General features: G+C 33.2%; 3 protein-coding genes across 9 annotated transcripts; all 3 read right to left on the reverse strand.

Moving 5' to 3' along the window:
- Positions 1 to 146: 146 nt before the first annotated feature.
- Positions 147 to 2,572, reverse strand: LOC108196336 (peroxisomal membrane protein 11C). Its single transcript, XM_017363574.2, has 8 exons — positions 2,262 to 2,572; positions 1,830 to 2,040; positions 1,543 to 1,617; positions 1,382 to 1,456; positions 1,214 to 1,294; positions 1,039 to 1,092; positions 783 to 959; positions 147 to 464 (listed from the first exon to the last, which is right to left on the reverse strand). The coding sequence occupies exons 2-8, from the start codon at positions 2,019 to 2,021 to the stop codon at positions 429 to 431; spliced, it is 690 nt and encodes a 229-aa protein (XP_017219063.1). The 5' UTR covers positions 2,022 to 2,040; positions 2,262 to 2,572; the 3' UTR covers positions 147 to 428.
- A 4,151-nt stretch (positions 2,573 to 6,723) lies between these two features.
- Positions 6,724 to 10,293, reverse strand: LOC108196839 (protein CELLULOSE SYNTHASE INTERACTIVE 1). 3 transcript variants are annotated; one of them, XM_017364294.2, is made up of 3 exons: positions 9,194 to 10,100; positions 8,968 to 9,092; positions 6,724 to 8,634 (listed from the first exon to the last, which is right to left on the reverse strand). In XM_017364294.2, exons 2-3 carry the CDS (start codon positions 8,991 to 8,993, stop codon positions 6,930 to 6,932), a joined length of 1,731 nt encoding a protein of 576 aa, XP_017219783.1. In that variant the 5' UTR covers positions 8,994 to 9,092; positions 9,194 to 10,100; the 3' UTR covers positions 6,724 to 6,929. The 3 variants fall into 3 exon arrangements, with proteins under 3 accessions (XP_017219783.1, XP_017219781.2, XP_017219784.1); XM_017364292.2 differs by lacking the exons at positions 8,968 to 9,092; positions 9,194 to 10,100 and adding an exon at positions 10,160 to 10,293; XM_017364295.2 differs by having other exon boundaries at positions 8,931 to 10,096.
- Positions 10,171 to 13,182, reverse strand: LOC135147835 (probable leucine-rich repeat receptor-like protein kinase At1g35710). Of its 5 annotated transcripts, none has more exons than XM_064081634.1 (3): positions 11,049 to 13,182; positions 10,573 to 10,928; positions 10,171 to 10,304 (listed from the first exon to the last, which is right to left on the reverse strand). In XM_064081634.1, the coding sequence occupies exons 1-2, from the start codon at positions 13,090 to 13,092 to the stop codon at positions 10,579 to 10,581; spliced, it is 2,394 nt and encodes a 797-aa protein (XP_063937704.1). In that variant the 5' UTR covers positions 13,093 to 13,182; the 3' UTR covers positions 10,171 to 10,304; positions 10,573 to 10,578. The 5 variants fall into 5 exon arrangements, 3 of the variants coding, with proteins under 3 accessions (XP_063937704.1, XP_063937703.1, XP_063937705.1); XR_010285703.1 differs by lacking the exon at positions 10,171 to 10,304 and having other exon boundaries at positions 10,744 to 10,882; positions 11,049 to 11,142; positions 11,244 to 13,182; XR_010285702.1 differs by lacking the exon at positions 10,171 to 10,304 and having other exon boundaries at positions 10,792 to 10,928; positions 11,049 to 11,142; positions 11,244 to 13,182.
- Positions 13,183 to 17,591: the final 4,409 nt, after the last annotated feature.

Here is a 17,591-nt window from a genome sequence, read left to right on the forward strand (position 1 = left end):
CCTTTGTTCAGTTTCCTGCTCGTTATGTGTTGTTTATTTCTTAACAAACTGCGTACAAACTTCATTTCATTTTTTGGTTACCAATCATATCAAACATCGCTAAAAAGTAAAAAACATCACTTATATCAAGAAATTCAAGGCGGATCGACAGAACAAAAGACAAAGAGTTCATCGTAGATTGCAATTGCCAGCTAGTAAACTCGTTTATGGAAACAAGAAGCTTCATAGCTTACGGAAAGAACGGGGTCTTGTAGATTACAGACAGGAGAAACTTAAACCGCTGAAGTGTTTTAGATTACACATGAGAAACTTAAACCTATACTTCTTCAATAATGTTACAAGTGAAAAACGAACAAACATAGATGTAGCAAGTCTGCACACCATAAGATTTGATGTAGATGGTCTTTGAGTAGAACAGCCGCATCCTTCTAAGCGGCCTTTGGCTTTGGTGGTGAAGGAAGTAACTGCACGAAAAAAAAGAAGCACATGAGATGAGCGCAGAAATTTGCCATTTCTTTCAAACTAACCAACCCCGAAACACAGTTCTTTCAGAAACAACATAGGTGATCCATATAGAGAACCCTGCATTGTGCTTTCAGCAGTTGTTACTGCTGAAAGAATGTATGCTTTGCCATTTCTCTCATTTCCGGACAACTGAAAATCTATTTTGGTCACTTATTTACCAGAGTACCCGACCTGACCTACATTTTTCTTTTCTATTGTTTTGAAATCACTGTATGTAAAAAAGACGGTGAAAGATTAGGTGGTGGTAAATGGAGCACCTGATAACAAGAGATTAGAGCGCTAGTAAATCCAAAGGCTCCCAGGACACGTGGAGTGATTTTCTTAGGTGCCATTTGTAACAGCCCAGCTGCTACCCCGATATCTATGGCTGCTTTGATCAAGGCCAGCGACCTCTGATTTGATTTTTGCAGTTTAGCACGGTATTCTTCCTCATTCTGCAATCCCCATTAGTAAAAATTAAGAAAACCAACTCATCTATAGAGTAAAGTATAGTTGCTATCATCATGAGCAAACCTTTTCCTTCTTTAATTTCTTCATTGATGCTGAAAGCCTTCCAAGCTCCCCTATCTGAAACCAAATACTAGGTTAAAAACTTTCACTCTTAGCTTCACAATTAGCATGCCTCTAGCATAGTTAGATATTGATAAGAAAGAACAAGACTTTGGATATTATTAAAAAAGCAACGAACCTCAACCAAGGTAGTACAAATTGATGAACCCATATAACAGTAAACAGAAATCTTCGCAATACGCTGTGCACGCTCTGCATTCTGTATGGCAGACAGGACATGTAAATCACTATGCAGACCCAATGAAATCAGTCAGAGACTCCGGTATATGGAAAAAAAGTTTTGTACCTTGTATATGCCAGTCCTACTGAGCCAAACAAATTGGTCAAGAAACAAGTAAGTTGACAGTAAAGCGTTTTTGGACTGCAAGAAGCGTTGACATCAAAGATCAAATGACAATTAAAATACAAGATTGCTGGAAATAGCTCTGAGGATAATTCATCTAGTACCTTCCCCAACAAAATAAGCGGAAGAGGAGTTCCTTCAACTGGAGGACTAATAAGCGCATGTAGATCATTAATAAACTGCAAAAACACTTAAATTTGAATATGAAGTACTAAAAGGATCACCAAGAAAATCAACTAAATACAAAGGTCATTCTCACTCAGCATCAATATTTTAATTCAAATTCAAATTACACAGTGAGATCAGAATGAAGTACATGAATCAAAGCAAAATTTCGATTGAACTAATAATTGTAAACAACAATTTCGGAAAACCAGAGTTCAGACCCAACCTTAAAAAGCCGAAACACTTTCCTAGCCAAGCTAGTAGTCTTATCAACATTCTGAGCTGTGCCAGGCTCTCCATTACTCACAAACTTGGAACCATACTGAATAGCCCTGCAAATCTTGTCCCTGGCCTCAGCTTTGTTCAAATACACTATTGCAAGAGCAAGATCAGCTCGAGCTCCATCCAGCAGACTCATCTTCTCTTATTCTCTTACCCTGAACAAAACATAAAAACCTCAACATGTAAGCTCAAAACTCAACAATTCTCCCAAAGCCATGATCAACCAAACTACTCAACACAAATCTTGAACACCCTGATCAAATTCACATCATGATCAATCAAATCAACTACACATAGACATGCATTCAAGAATCAAATTAAATCAAGTCATTTCATTTATTCTTTTTCTACAAAATTAAACATATAAATTATGTACCTTGAAATAGATGGGATCAAACAGAGAAGAGGAGCTAGCTTTCAAGAAACACAGAGGGATCAGAGATAAATATACACAAATTGGAAAGATGAAAGAACAGTGAAGTTTCCAAATAGGAGCTGATGACAGAGGCTGCTTTGGTCACATCTACTAATCTAAGTACAAACAAATTACTGCGTATAATATCATTTATTTAATACTACTAGTACTATAATAAATAATGGGCTGGTGGAGCTAGTTAGGCTGTGATGGCTTGCCAATAATAAGCATCAAACGTGGGTTTTTAGCTTTTCATGGACCCATTTCATGACAAGTTCTCTATAATCTCGATACGTTTTGATAAACATTTTTCTTTAATTACGAGCATAACTTATAATAGCATTAATGAGCATAGTGGTCATTTGGCCTAACAATTGTATTATGCAACAATCATATTTCGCATTATACTCGATTTGAATTTTTTTTTTAAAAGAAAGCTAGCAATTCATATTATTTTTCAAAAATATTAACACCAATCTTAAATTTATCAATATTAACCGAATACGACAAAATTACGAACGCGAATATTATGATTTGAAAAGAAATGATACGTTAAGATATCTCGTGTTTTGTTATTGTTTGATGTCATCTATTTTATCAGATAATATTATCATAAATTACGTCAATATAAATGATAGGTTTACGTCAATAATATTGTCATAAATTCAGTCAAACAACTTAAATAAATAGCTTATTAAATCACAATTATTATTTTTAAAATCATAGAGGAATTGTAGGTTATAAATTTATATACATTTCATCAATCACAAACTAGCATAAAAGCCCGTGCGAGGCACGGGACTCTAGTTTTTTTTTGTGTTTTAAATAATATTCGTGTGTCATCATATTATTTCGAGCATAACTATTACGTCTTATTTTTTAACAGAATATGTAAATATGAAATGTAACATTTGCAATCTAATAGCATTGATAGTAATAATATGTACTGTATTTTAAAAAAAAATTATAGATCAAAAACAACATTTGAACTGATTTTTCTATATTCAAATTCGTTAGGATATAGATGCCATTATCATATTATCTACATGTTCAAAATTATATTCGAAATTAATACTGAAACTTTTAGAATTTAAATATAATATACCTCATTAAAAAGATCTGTAATTTATTACTGAAAATTATTAAATTATTCCATCAAATATGAAAACTTGTTCTTGATATGTGAATTACGATATCCTCAATCATGATTAGATGAAGATGTGTGGTCCGCGTTATTTTATATTTATTTCTCTTTTTTTGAGCATACGTTTGTGTAATAGTTAAGTGATATATGATGGACAGACCATCAACACATTCTTTTTTATTATATGTTGCACACACTTTGTATAAATAATAATTGAAACATATGTAAAAGACCTACCTTACTTTATTATAAAAGCATTAATTGAACTACTAACCTTATAATTGTACCCGAAAAATTCTGACACGTTTGATGTGGCTTACCCTTTTAATTTTCCAATTATATAGTACTTCAATGCCTTATATATTTTTTTTGTTAATTTAAAATATTAGATGATTATTACTTTGATACCGCGTGTTATAATATTGTGTTGTTATAAAATATTAATTTTTTATCATTAGTTTTCTGAGCTTGTTGACTAAGACTTTTAATATTTTTCATGTAATCTTTATAAACCAGATCTCAAATAGCAAAAATAGAGTAGATGTTAGTTAGGCACCATGGAGTTCATAAAAATAAGAAATATTTAGTTTAATTAGTCGTATAGTTACTTTTTTAGCTTTGTGCAAACTCACATTTTTAAATATTTTGATACTTTTATTTCTCAGGGGTGAGCAATGTAGCATATCATGTTCAATTGTTAAAGATCAAATCAGGTGTTCGATATTCTGGATTATGGAAAACTATTCTTGTTCTATTCCCGTCTAATCAGATATTAGTTTTCATCTTATCGCGTCGGATTATCCATTCCAGAATTAATTATATTTTATTAGTTTAATTTGTAAATGAATAATTAGTTTAATTATAGTTTGAATCATTTTATTTAACTCGTATGTTATACATTGATGTATGGCATATGAAAATTATAGTTTTAATACTTTAATATATATATAACTTATTTCTCTGTGTTATTTTATTTTAAGCGAATAAAATTTATAACTCAATAACACCAAATTTGATGTCTTTGTCACTATTCTTATATCTATAAATTTTTTTTTGAAAAGATTTGGTTACACGTCGAATTCTGAATTCATAAGTCTAAAATAAAAAATATTTTAAACAAAAATATTCTTTCAGTTATCTTATTTCATTTTCTTAAAAATATTGTAATCTCTTTATAAGTCACCTTTTGTAATTAAAAAAAAAATTATGACATAGTCCATGTTGAAAGTCCATCAATTTTTCCTTCCAAAGACGCTCACCGAAATCTTAGTTTTTGTGCTTATTTCTCACATTTATGGCTTAAATTTCTCTAATATTGTATCGGTACTCGTTTAAAGTATTAAGTTAGATTTAAATTCGTCCAATTTTATTCAAATATGAATTATATTCATTTTTTGAAGTCTGAAACATGGCTCGAGCCCAATTGTTCAAATTCTTTTTCAAATTTAAATTTATTACGTAAGTAATTAGTTTATGGATATTAATCTATCATGTAAAAAACATATGAGGTTTACCTAAAATAATAACTTATCTCAAATAGATAAGATATTGAAAAAAAATATAAATACAACAGTTTTAATGTATGAGTTTAATGCTTTTGAATAAAAAAATTAATTGCATATGTAGCTCAAGTGGTTTCAGTGGTGTAATTGTAATCAAGAGGGCTTGGTTCGAGTCCCAATAATAACATTTTTTTAATATGTATGAGGAGGAGTTAGGTTCGGAGTTAGGCTCAGGTTCGGAGCTAGGTAATTTATTTGCTCAGGAGGGAGGCTTGACACGAACGTGTTGGGCTACTATATAGATAAGTAGATTCTTAACTCGACACGTCTACCGTCTACGCCTTTGAAATAGATGCCCTAATATCATTTTACATTTTTGTCAGAAAAAAATATTTAATTTTACATCTTTTTCAAAAGATAATCTAACTTATTTCAAAAAAAAAAAAGAATAATCTAACTTGACACCCTGTACTTATGTAAATGCAATTTATAGTACTCTTTTGGAGAGCCGGTCTTGGTGGTTCGGTAAAGCCATTACTGTAATACATTTTATGTAAAGTCTCCCTGCATATTGATCCATAAAGTATGTAATAAATAACTTAAAATTACTAGCCTTTAACCCGTGCGAAGCACGGACGGGTATATAGTTCGTAATTTATTATTTATAATTTAAATTTTAACATCATTTTATTAGTATTTTAATATTAGCAGATTGAATTTTAATTAAATTATATGATTCAACTGACTATATTTTCTCCCGATTACTTGAAAATGAACAAACCCTAATATATATATATATATATATATATATATGTGTATATATATATATATCAGGATTTTAGTACATTTAATCCGATTTTAGTACATGTAGATTTAAAAATAAAAAAAATCAGAAAATTCAAATCGTTTCCAAACATGGTTGATCGTGTAATACATTAGAAAGATTCAGTGATCTAATCAATCGAATTTCAACGTAATTTTGTAATTTTCATTTTTTTACAACAATAACTTTTAAGATTAGAGTTAGAAAGGGTTATGTAAGGGTTCGTGTTTATATTGAAATAGAACACCTTAAAGTTAAAAAGAGTTATATGAAGGTTCTTGTTAAAAGAAGATATTCAAAATTGTATATTTATAATTTTATATATAACATCATTATAATTTTTTAAATGAAATATTATATGATAATGGATTGTTAGGAGTGTTTTTAGTATTTGAAACTGTTTAACAATATAATACTAATAGACTCCACATTTGTAGACTTATAGTACCAAAAGGAGAGTACCAAACCAAAAAATATAACTAAAACCTTGGACTACAAATTATACCTATGTTGGCTTATTATAGTATAGTATAGATTATTCAGTAATAAAAAAATGTAGTCACCGGTTGAGTTTGTCTTATCTGTGAAGATTCGTGTTGTGTTGGTTGTACAATAACATGACGTATGGTTCGTCTCATTAGCTGTATTACTCTTTTAAAATTAAAAAAATGACACTTTTAATATTTTATTATTTTATTAAATATAAATGAGGAATTTAAAATAATGACATGTTGTCGAACAGATCACACGTTATTTGTCATGTGATTTAAGTAAATAAATAAAATTGGTAGGTATGATCAGTTCATAGCTTTTCAAGTAAGGTATTTTTTTTTACTTGTTTTAAACTACATTCTTGCAAAAGTTTTCGATTTGTCAATATTAAATACATCTGGGGCGGAAAGTACTATAGTTTATAATCTTTTTAATATACGATGTTTAATTTTTTGGTACACGCTATTTTGATGGGTAGTTAAAAATATAATTTTTATATTTTTTTATTGAACAAAAATATATAATCAAAATTTTAATTATATTGCTGTAAAAATATTTTCTTTACGATAATCATATTCAATTTTCAGCTATTTGTTCCATACTGACACTGGAACACTGATCAATGTGATCATATCACTGGAAAATTTGGTATTGACAAATCTTATATTCTACCTCCTGCTAAACAAACTTCTCAACTTCTTTCGTTCTAATCGTTCAAGCAGCTTTTTTGCACCTGGAATGTCCATCTCCGAGAGCTTCTTCAGATACCCAATAGCACCATACGAAATCATCAGCTTCTTACACTTCTTGCTCGAGGAGATTGAGACAAGGCATGAAACTGCATACTTTTTAGCAGTGTTTTGTGGACTTGGCTCAAGCAACTGGACTAAACTTAGCAGAGCCTTGTCATTTTGTTTAAGTTCTCTGCAATTCCGCGGCAGAGTCATTAGGCTTGAAATAGCTTGTGCAGCTATCTCTTTAGCACTGTCTGATTTAGCATCCAGCATCTTGACCAGCAGAGGGATGCATCCTGCCTCACCGATCATTTTCTTCATTTCTATTGAGCTGCAAACGCGACAGATTGCTGTGGCTGCAGCCTTCTGTGCGTTCAGTGAGCCTGACTTGAGCACTTGAACAAGCCTTGGAATGAGGTCAGCTGAGACCAAATTGTCGACAGAGACTGAACCAATCAGGTTCCTCAATGCACCTACCGCGGAGTCTTGAGGCAATGAAACATCCAAATAGGCTAACAAACTAGGTATCCCTCCTTCTGAAATGACAAGCTTGCGAAGATTGTTGTTAGTTGAGGTGAGATTTTGGAGGCACTTGGCTGCGTGATCTCTAGACTCTGGTAGAATTCCACAGTCAAGGAGAGTGATCACGAGCTTTATGATTCCTTCTTCAGCTAGAGATTGGCGTACTTCTGGAACAGCAGATAAGTTTTTCAAAGTACAAGCAGCCGCAGCCTGGGTTACAGAATCACCTGTCTGACAAATTTCAATCAGAGGGCGCACTCCATTATGCTCAACGATTGAACGAGCTGTTTCTACTGAAACAGACAGTCTTTGAAGAGAAAGTGTAGCTTTCTTTTTGCCTACTGCACTGCCAGACTCGACGATCCTTATGAGAGGTGGAAGAACACCTTCTTCTACTAGCCAACTCTCCAAACACTTGCAATCCGCAAGTCTGCAGATGACTGAAACAGTCTTTTCTCTGATACGTTGAGAAGTTGCAGTGAGCAAGTGAACTAAAGCAGCAATATTGCTCCGTCCAAGAACTTCTGATACCTTCTTTATATCCTCTTGCATAATCTCAAGGACACCATCAAGAGCCTTATGTTTTGCCTCCAAGTGGCCAATCTGAAGCCTGGTAAGTAGTTCCCTTGTACTAAACTCAAGTTCCGTTCTAGAATTTACAGCAACTTCTCCAAGAATCCCAGTTTTTATCAGAAGCCCACAATCTCTAAAATTCATATCCAGTTTTCCTGATAAGGCATCGAGATCACTCTGCATCTGAAGCCTCCCTCTATAATTTTCCTTTCCGCACATCTCTGCCAAAGCAATTGCTTCATTAAGTGTCTTCAAATTGGCTTGTAAATATTCATTGCATAGCGTATTCTTTGAGAAATATGGATGGCTCGATAAATCTGATAAGCATGCAGGGACCAGTTCCAGCTTAGTTATTATGGTTTTCCACCTGGCCGAAAATCCCTTAACTTCCCTTGCTCTATGAAGTGCAATCAGAACAAGATCTTGAGCATTTAATAACAATTCTTCTGCAGACTGGATATCTACCAGTGCATCAATTTTGTCTTCTACCATGATCAATATTCCGCTAACACCGACAAAGAAAGAACTGGAATACAAAAGCAGCCTGCAATAATGAACTTGATTAACCAGACTTCATATGAGAAATACTCTTGGGTTAGATCAAACTGGCTCTGACAGAAGCCAAATCATCTAACATATAAGCAGATGAGATATAAAGTTGAAACTTTGATCATAGACATTTAAATTATAGAGTAGTTGCCATTCTAAAACCATGAAAGTAGAAACATATATTTTAACAACTAACAATTCAATCAATAAGAGGGGCCAGTTCAAGAATCGGGTAAGATCACATAAATCTCATCGATTGACAACATGAGAAGACATACAATTAATAAGCACCTAATAAAGCTTGCATGAGTGCATTTAAAAGTTTTACCACAAATGCAGATCACTGTAGAACATATATTACAAATATATGTTCCACAGTTGAGTGTGTGATATCACAGCTGATGGAACTTGTAACAGAATGCCCTTTAATATGTCAACCTTATGCCCTTTAACCTATAGTAGGAATACGTAAATCATTAAGGACAACATAGGAAAAAAAAGATATGCATCACAATTTTCTTTCTAACAATTAAACCAGATAGTCATGAAGATACCAATTAAGAGTATATGTGATATAAGAGCAAAGATTGTACTTGAGGCTCCAAAAGTGATAGTTTATTGCAATATACAAAGTTCTGTATTAATACATAAGTAGTTGGTGATACTTTTACATTAAAGATGAACTTCACTTTAGGGAGAGGATAAAGAGTCTCTATCTATGTAGGGCTTGCTTGAATGAAGAGTCTATTAAAATCTTGGTATGGGACCAAAGAGAATACGCACACAAAGAGGGCTAGACACAATTATTCAAATAGCCCCACCTAAAATAATTGCAGCAATTTGAACAACAACAATAGGATATAGAAGTGACTGGAGAAACTTTATGAACATGCACATTAGAGCACATATAAGAAGGTCAGAACAGAATTTGCAACAAAGGAAAAAAGTTGGTGGGGTGTCAAGACTGAAGACTCAACCTTTATGACAAATGAAGAAGCATCAATCACCCTAAGTGCACCCACAACTTTATATTCATAATTAGTGTGTGTTTAATATAAACTTCACAAATATGAATTATCTCCAGTAAACAGGACATACACTTCATTTTAATCCATACTGAAATCATAAGTTTCTATTGTGAATAAATAAAAACTGATGAGAGCCTAAAATTTCAAGTAAAGATATGTTTTGTTACTGGAATGGTACGGAACTAGGGATGGAGATTTTCATGCAATCAAATTTAGGACAAGAATCTTGTTTATCGAAACAAATAGTTGAATAAGAATACATGGTACAAAAATTAGTAAAGCGAACTTGAAGTAAAAGCTTAATTGAAATTTCCAGACCATTTTTTCTAAATCATATTCTCTGTATATCAGAACTACGTAATACTGTACTACTGTTCCCTGATGATAGTGCCAATGTTAATGTATGATAGTAAAAAAAAAAAGGAATTTACTAATTGATTAAGAGAGAAAACGATTGTGATTAGTATTTGAACAGGAGGTGAACTTAATTACCAAAATAAATCATCCAGTGCTTTTGAATAGAAAAACTTTTTCCTCTCAACTGCTCTTGTTCTAGCCTGCTGTTTCAAATTGCCTGCTCCACAATGAAACCTTTGGGCTTTGAGATTGCTTGATGGCAGACAAAGCTTCTTCCAAACTGCAAGGTGTTTGTAGCCCTCAAAGACTGCGAGACATCGAATCTACCAGGCATATTATCACTAACATTAACATGCACATATGACAGAATAGTATTTCCCTTTGTTCGGAAATAAGATCTACAAGGAACATAGAAAATAAAAACACGAAATATCCATTTATAACAGGATCAACATGCCTCTGAACAAAACTATACTAAATATGTCATTATTGTAGAACGTGCATAAATCATGTCAGTTACAATCATGATTTCAACTTTCAAGTACTACCGTATATCAATTGTGTTGCCCGATTGGAGTTGTATAGATAGAACTTTCACCAATGATCTTTCGAGTCCTTGAAAACTCAAGAGAGATGGAAATCATAGATGGTCGAAATCTAGGATTAGAGCGCAAACATGTGAATGCATGTGTCAAAACTAAAATTATTTCTAGTTCTTGCTGTCTTGTTGGACGTGGGAGGCGTTTGTCCAAAATATCATTTATCATTTTATTTTGAGTGGATTGCGGAGTTGTAAATGATGAGAGGAGGTCTCCAGGATGCCTGCCCATCATGGTTTCTAGCACCACTACCCCAAAGCTGTACACATCAGATTTTTCAGTCACAACCATGGTAAATGCGTGTTCTGCATTTTAAAAAAAAGAAAAGAAAAAGGAGAGAGCTAATGATTAAAATTTCCTGCAAATTATAGTGAGAACATCATGTGCAGATATAAGTTAAAAAGAATAGGTGAGAATATGAGAACCTGGAGCAATATAGCCGTAAGTGCCTGCAACTACAGTTTTATTGGAGGAATCAGGGTCTAGCAACCTTGCTGCACCAAAGTCGGCGACAAATGCCTCCATTTCACAATTCAATAATATATTATTACTTGATATGTCTCGGTGAACTATCGAAGGTGTGCAGTCATGGTGAATATAAGATAATGCATGTGCTATACCTTTTGCAATGTTCACCCTCCTGGTCCAATTTAACTCCAAAGCATAAGCATCATCCCTAAGGGCGTGAAATAAACTTCCTTTCTCCATATACTCATAGATCAGAAACATACATCGATTGTGCAAGCAAAAACCATAAAGCTTTACTATATTTTTGTGTCGTGTATTTGACAACACTTGGACCTCATTCCTAAAACTTCTGTCAAAAGCTGGCTCCTGGGCTTCTAGGCGATGGAGTTTCTTAAGTGCCACAGTCTTACCAGCGGGCAACCTGGCTTGATAAACACTGCCATACCCGCCAGTCCCGATGCAGTATGTAATGTCAAAATTATTTGTTGCTCTTATGATGTCTTCATATGCAATTTTTCCATCATAGTTCCATACTGAAAATATATCACCATTCTTCGCGATCATCTTTATTTGATTTTCTTTAGGGGCATGCCTATAAATGATATCACGAATATACTTCGCTATCATCTTGATTTGATTCTCTTTGGGGGCACACCTAGAAATGAATACCAAGGCAAGTATTAAGATGAGAACACCCGTAGCACTGGGGAGGGCAATGTAAAGTATAGGCACGCCCCACTTATCTTGATGGTAAACCAATCCACCATCAGACTCATCTCCGTCTGGATTATCATTCAATCCATCATCAGACACATCACTCGGTGAAATGGCAAGTGGGGGTGGGACTTGACTGTAAGTCTCTGGAATCGAACCAGAGAGACTATTGTGGGAGAGGTCAAATTTTGTTGAATATAATGTCTGAAATTCGACAGGTATGCCTCCACTCAAATTGTTATAACTTAACCTCACTTGTCTCAAATCATGGCAAGATGCTAATTCTTTTGGGATTTGCCCGGTCAACAAATTGTGGGACAAGTCTAAAGTATGTAGACTGCATTTCTTGAAAACAGGTACAGTGCCATTCAACTGATTTGAACTAAGGTTTAGGATCTCAAGATCAGTCAAAGTGCTGAAAGCTGTTCCAATATCCCCAATGAGCAAATTGTTGGAGAGGTCTATATGCCTCAGACTGTAACAAGTCTTGAAAACAGGTATGGAGCCACTGAGACGGTTGTTAGAGACATCAAGCAGTAACAGCTGAGATAGGTTAGACTCTTGAAAGGGTATATCGCCTATAAGCTGATTGTCACTAAGATCAAGGTGCTGAAGTTTAGTCAAGGAGCTTAAAGCCAATGGGATTGTGCCTGTGAATATATTTTTCTGGAGGAATAACTTGACCAAATTACTTAAATTACCTAGTTCTTCAGGAATGAACCCTGTGAAATTATTGAATGCGAGGTCTATGAAATGCAGGTTCTTGAGGCTACTTATTACAGAAGGGACAGAGCCACTCAGATTGTTATGTGAAAGATCAAGCATTTTCAGTTGAACAAGGTTAGCCATCGAAGAAGGTAACTTACCTGTCAGATTGTTGTTGTGGAGGGAGAGATGAACTAGATTCGAAAGCGTTCCTATCTGATAATGTACATTTCCAACGAGCCCACAGTAACCAAGATCAAGTCTTTCAAGGAATGGGAAGGAAGAAAAATTGAGTTTTCCCAGCTCATCTCCTATATGATACTCCCCCGAACCGAGGTCTATAGAAATCACCCTTCCAGCTTCACTGCAGTTGATGCCTCTCCAGTTACAGTGATTTTCTTTTGGATGTAAAGGAATTTGATTCCCCCACCAGCCAAGGCTGTTAAGAGCTTCTGCTTCGGTTGTTGATGACGTATTAGAAGCCTCTGCCACTGCGAGCAAGGCATGTAAGGCTATGAGTATGTAAGTGATCCATGAGTAAGACAACATGATTGTTGATCTGTTATGACTGAATGCATTCATTAGTATTGCTGTAGAATATCCTATCTAATGAATGTAATGCTGCAGCTAAGCGAGTTTAGGCTGCAAATAAGTAAAGTATAACAGATAGGGCTGTTATTCGGTCCGGGCGAGCCGAGTTTCGAGCCGGGCATAATTCGAGCCGAGTTTTATTTAGTCGAGCCGAGCCGGCTCGTTTAAGAAAACGAGCCTAAACCTTTGCCCGAACTCGACTCGTTTATTTTCACGAGTCGAGTCGAGCTGGCTCGTTTAGTTAAACGAGCCGAGTTTAACGAGTCGGGCGAGCCGGCTCGTTTAATTTAACACTAAATCGAGCCTAAAATGCTACCCGAATCCGACTCGTTAATTTTCACGAGTCGAGCCGAGCCAGCTCGTTTAACAAAACGAGCCAAAACCTTTGCCCGAACTCGAGCTCGATTAACTAAACGAGCCGAGCCGAGCCCATCAAAACGAGTTCGAGCCGGGCGAGCTCGCGAGCTGCCCGGATCGGATTACAGCACTAATAACAGACATAGAGCTGATTAAAATCTTAGGAGCCCAAAATGGATGCTGACTATGCTAGTGTACTTTCCTATATAACCAAGGTTCCCCTGACTAATTTTACCAAAACAATTTTTGTTGAAAATCAGTCCATCTAAACAGGTGTTAGAGCTCTAAACAGGTGTTAGAGCAAGGCCCCATATGATTTTTATGCTATATTTCAACACCCCCTCTCACTCGAAACGGAAACTTGAGTCCTCCACCAAATCAGAGTTCTAATGGTGTTGAGAACAGTCTATCTAAAATCTTAATACGTTACAGAAAAACCCCAAATGAATTTTATGTTTCAACAATTTTTGACAACGGATTTTAACTTATAACTCATGGTCAGTGATCCAAAAGAATACACAACGAGATTATATCAAATGGAACCAAATAAGGCATAAAGAGCCTGCTTGTGAAAATGAGCTAAACAACAAGTTTATTAGCATTAGGACTTGCTTGGTTCTTGTGATAGAATCAAGAAGATGAAATACCCGGTGCTCAAAGCTAGAATAATAAATTTTTACTGATTATTCAAGAGAGTCTAATAATAAAAAAATCTCAATCTCACTGATTATTTCAATTTAACCGGGACTTCGGCCTGAACGAGTCTCAAAAGTTCCGCCTAATCTCCTATTAGGGGTGATCGCAGTGCGGGCGGTGCGGTTTTTCGCGAAAACCGCGAATCAAACCGCGCATGCGGTTTGGTTGAAAACTCAAACCGCAACCGCACCACGCTAGCATAAAAACCACGTAAACCGCACTACAAAAATGCGGTGTGGTGCGGTGCGGTTTGTATGCTTAAGAATAAATATATTTAGTTGAAGTTCGAAATAAAATTTAAATATATAATAATTAAAATCTTTTCTTATAATGAATTTATATGATATTTATCACATCAAAACTACAACAACTACTAAAAAACACAAACAAAAGTGTAAATATGATAATAAATATGATACTAACTACAAAGAGACATATTATAATAATATAATCATTTCATACAAATTTGGTATAATAGTAATGCGAGATTGATAAAATAATAGTTAACTATTATTTGAAGAGATTTAATAAATATATATAACATAATTATAAAAAATATATAAGTATATAATATAATTTTATTTGACAATCACTAATATATATATATATATATATATATATATATTATAATATCGCGGTGCGGTGCGGTTTGAACCGCACTACTAATATGTCAAACCGCAACCCGCTATATTATAATATCGCGGTGCGGTGCGGTTTGAACCGCACTACTAATATGCCAAACCGCAACCCGCACCGCGCGGTTTGTGAAAAATTCAAACCGCAACCGCATCATGAAAATTAAAAACCGCGTTTTGTAGTGCGGTTTGGTGCGGTTCGGGCGGTTTATGCGGTTTAGGCGGTTTTCTGATCACCCCTGTCTCCTGTGCTCAGATCCAAGAAAGGGGAAGTACTTGCATCTGAGGTCAAGGTTGCACAGCTTTAAAAGTCATAAAATAAAAATGAAGACAAACGTGACCTTGATGCAATAAAACAAAGATTTGAGAAAATCTGTACCGCTTTATGTATTTTAAAAGGCATGCTATGCTGTACACGTACGGTATATACTACCATTTTCAGAGGGGGAAATGTCTTGGTAGCTTGCAGATAATTTTATAGTGGGTGTTTGGCTACTGCACTTCTCAGACTTAAAAGTGCTAAAAGCCCACTTCACTTATTTCAGACATGTTTGGCAAATTTTAAAAAGTACTTAATTAAGGGAAAAGAAGTCGGGAAAATAAGCTACCAAAGCTGGCTTTTTTTCGTGCTCAGCTTCTCTTCTTGCTGACTCACATGTAGAGAGTAGAGTACTGGAGGCCGGTGCCCCACTCAACTTCCAACCAAACTGATACTCCCTCCGTCCCACCAGGAAGTTTACGTGCACTGTTTGCACGCATTTTGAAGCTCTCGTAAAGTATAGTTCTATAATGTATTTTTTATTTTTTATTTTTTTGAATTAAAGTTTAAACGTCAAACTTTTTTTGGAGATTTTTTTTAAAAATAAATATATAATATAAGTATACTTTATAGGAGCATTAAAATGCGTGCCAAAAAGTAACGTAAAGAACCTGGTGGGACGGAGGGAGTACATGTTCCTCGAATTGTTTTTCTTATATTTGTATAAATACTCGATAAAAATCTGTGGCCATAATTGAATTCCAACTTAGTTTAGTAATTATATCTATAATTTATTCATTAATTATATTAAAAATTTATTATATCTATAACTTAGTTTAGTATTTATTAATTTTTTTCTTTTAATGCAGAATTTAAAATTTTGTATCTGTAAAATATATCATGTATTAATAATAAAAAATCTTTATTATTATAATTTATTTTTTAAAAAAAACAAATTATTATATCACAACATTTCAAAACTATATCAACTTATAAGTTAAGTTATCCAAACACTTAAATAACTTATAAGTCACGATATCCAAACACTTATAATAACTTATAAATCCAAACCAACTTCTCATTTTTAATCCACTTCTTTATTTTAAGCAATAAGTCACTTCTTTTAAGCTCAGCCAAACGGCCCCATAGTCAGTTCCTGGACAGTTCTTGAGAAATTCTATATCCAAAACGAGGAAATGATTGGGGGAGAAACACAAGGACTTTGAATATCAATACCCCTTATTAATAAGCGAAACCACGTTTCAGTGGAATATCGGTACTAAAAGTACCAAAATTTGGTCATCTTATATCATATTTAATTATTATTATTATTATTATTATTATTATTATTATTATTATTATTATTATTATTATTATTATTATTATTATTATTATTATTATTATTATACTCCTATTAAAAATATTATATTATCTTTAGAAGACTTATATTGGTCAGGAATTTATAATATTTTAAGATATTATAATTAAAGACGACTTCTATAGTTATTAAGATTTTATAATCAATATAAACTTTTTACTTAATAATGATAATCATTAAATTATTATGAAAAAAATGTCGTATTGGTTAGGATTTTATAATTTTATTATATTATTATGAAAAGACTTTCATATTTATTATGATTTTATAAATAAAGATTTTAATATTGGTTAGGATTTTATAATTATCAGACTTTGATATTGATTAGAATTTTATAATTAAAGACTTCAATCTTATACTATTAAAAAAAGACTTCTAACGTTGTTAGGATTTTGTAATGCAACAGTTAGACCACCAATAAAATTATTTATTTTAATTTCTTTGAACTCAAATAATTTAATTTATGAAACAATTCTGTAAAACTCCTATCATATATCAGCATTCAAATAAATAAAGGTTTATATTGATATTAATAGCCAAATCGATATTATCCATATATATATATTTTATTAATATGCGAAATTTTTCTTAGTGAAAGAACATTAGTACCAAATACCGAACTATCAAAAATTGGTTATTATCATGTAATTTAACGTTGTCCTACTCTTCACAATATTATAATATTATTATAATAACGGAAAGGGGGTGGTAGCACTACCATGACAAACGCAAATTCCAACGAGAATAAAATTACTGTGAATTCTCTGGTTATAATCATAAAAAGAGGTTTACGATACTTTGTCAAAAAAAATATAAATAAATTAATTTTAAATTCATTTAATTTATAATCTCTGCTATAGTTTTATATTAATTTGACAAATATCCATCAATATTAAATTTACAAGAATTTCAATTAGCGTTACACTTAATAATATTTATTAGACGTCTAAAACAATTATGAACTAAAAAATTAAGTTTTATTAAAGATTGAATGCACTCTCAGCCAATTTATATATGCTGGTGTTGAATTTTTTTTCCATCTATCTACAATCAAAGACAACATAATGATTTTATTAAAATAAAACGTACCATTTTAAAATAAATTCATATAATAATATGTATCCTGAAAATATTTATTTTGAAAAATAAAACTTAATCATAATTA

Source organism: Daucus carota, chromosome 7 (assembly GCF_001625215.2).
Source record: "Daucus carota subsp. sativus chromosome 7, DH1 v3.0, whole genome shotgun sequence".
Taxonomy (NCBI): domain Eukaryota; kingdom Viridiplantae; phylum Streptophyta; class Magnoliopsida; order Apiales; family Apiaceae; genus Daucus; species Daucus carota.

Bases quoted from the DNA above. Each gene is read 5' to 3' on its own strand.
- LOC135147835 (XM_064081634.1), bottom strand. From the start codon at position 13,092: ATGAATGCATTCAGTCATAACAGATCAACAATCATGTTGTCTTACTCA. The intron at 10,929-11,048 runs GTTCTCATATTC...TTTAAAATGCAG, and splicing joins TTACGGCTATATTGCTCCAG to AACACGCATTTACCATGGTT.
- LOC108196839 (XM_017364294.2), bottom strand. From the start codon at position 8,993: ATGTTCTACAGTGATCTGCATTTGTG. The intron at 8,635-8,967 runs GTAAAACTTTTA...TCATTATTGCAG, and splicing joins TACAGTGATCTGCATTTGTG to GCTGCTTTTGTATTCCAGTT.
- LOC108196336 (XM_017363574.2), bottom strand. From the start codon at position 2,021: ATGAGTCTGCTGGATGGAGCTCGAGCTGATCTTGCTCTTGCAATAGTG. The intron at 1,093-1,213 runs GTTCGTTGCTTT...ATTTGGTTTCAG, and splicing joins TTTGTACTACCTTGGTTGAG to ATAGGGGAGCTTGGAAGGCT. The intron at 960-1,038 runs GTTTGCTCATGA...TGGGGATTGCAG, and splicing joins AGAAATTAAAGAAGGAAAAG to AATGAGGAAGAATACCGTGC.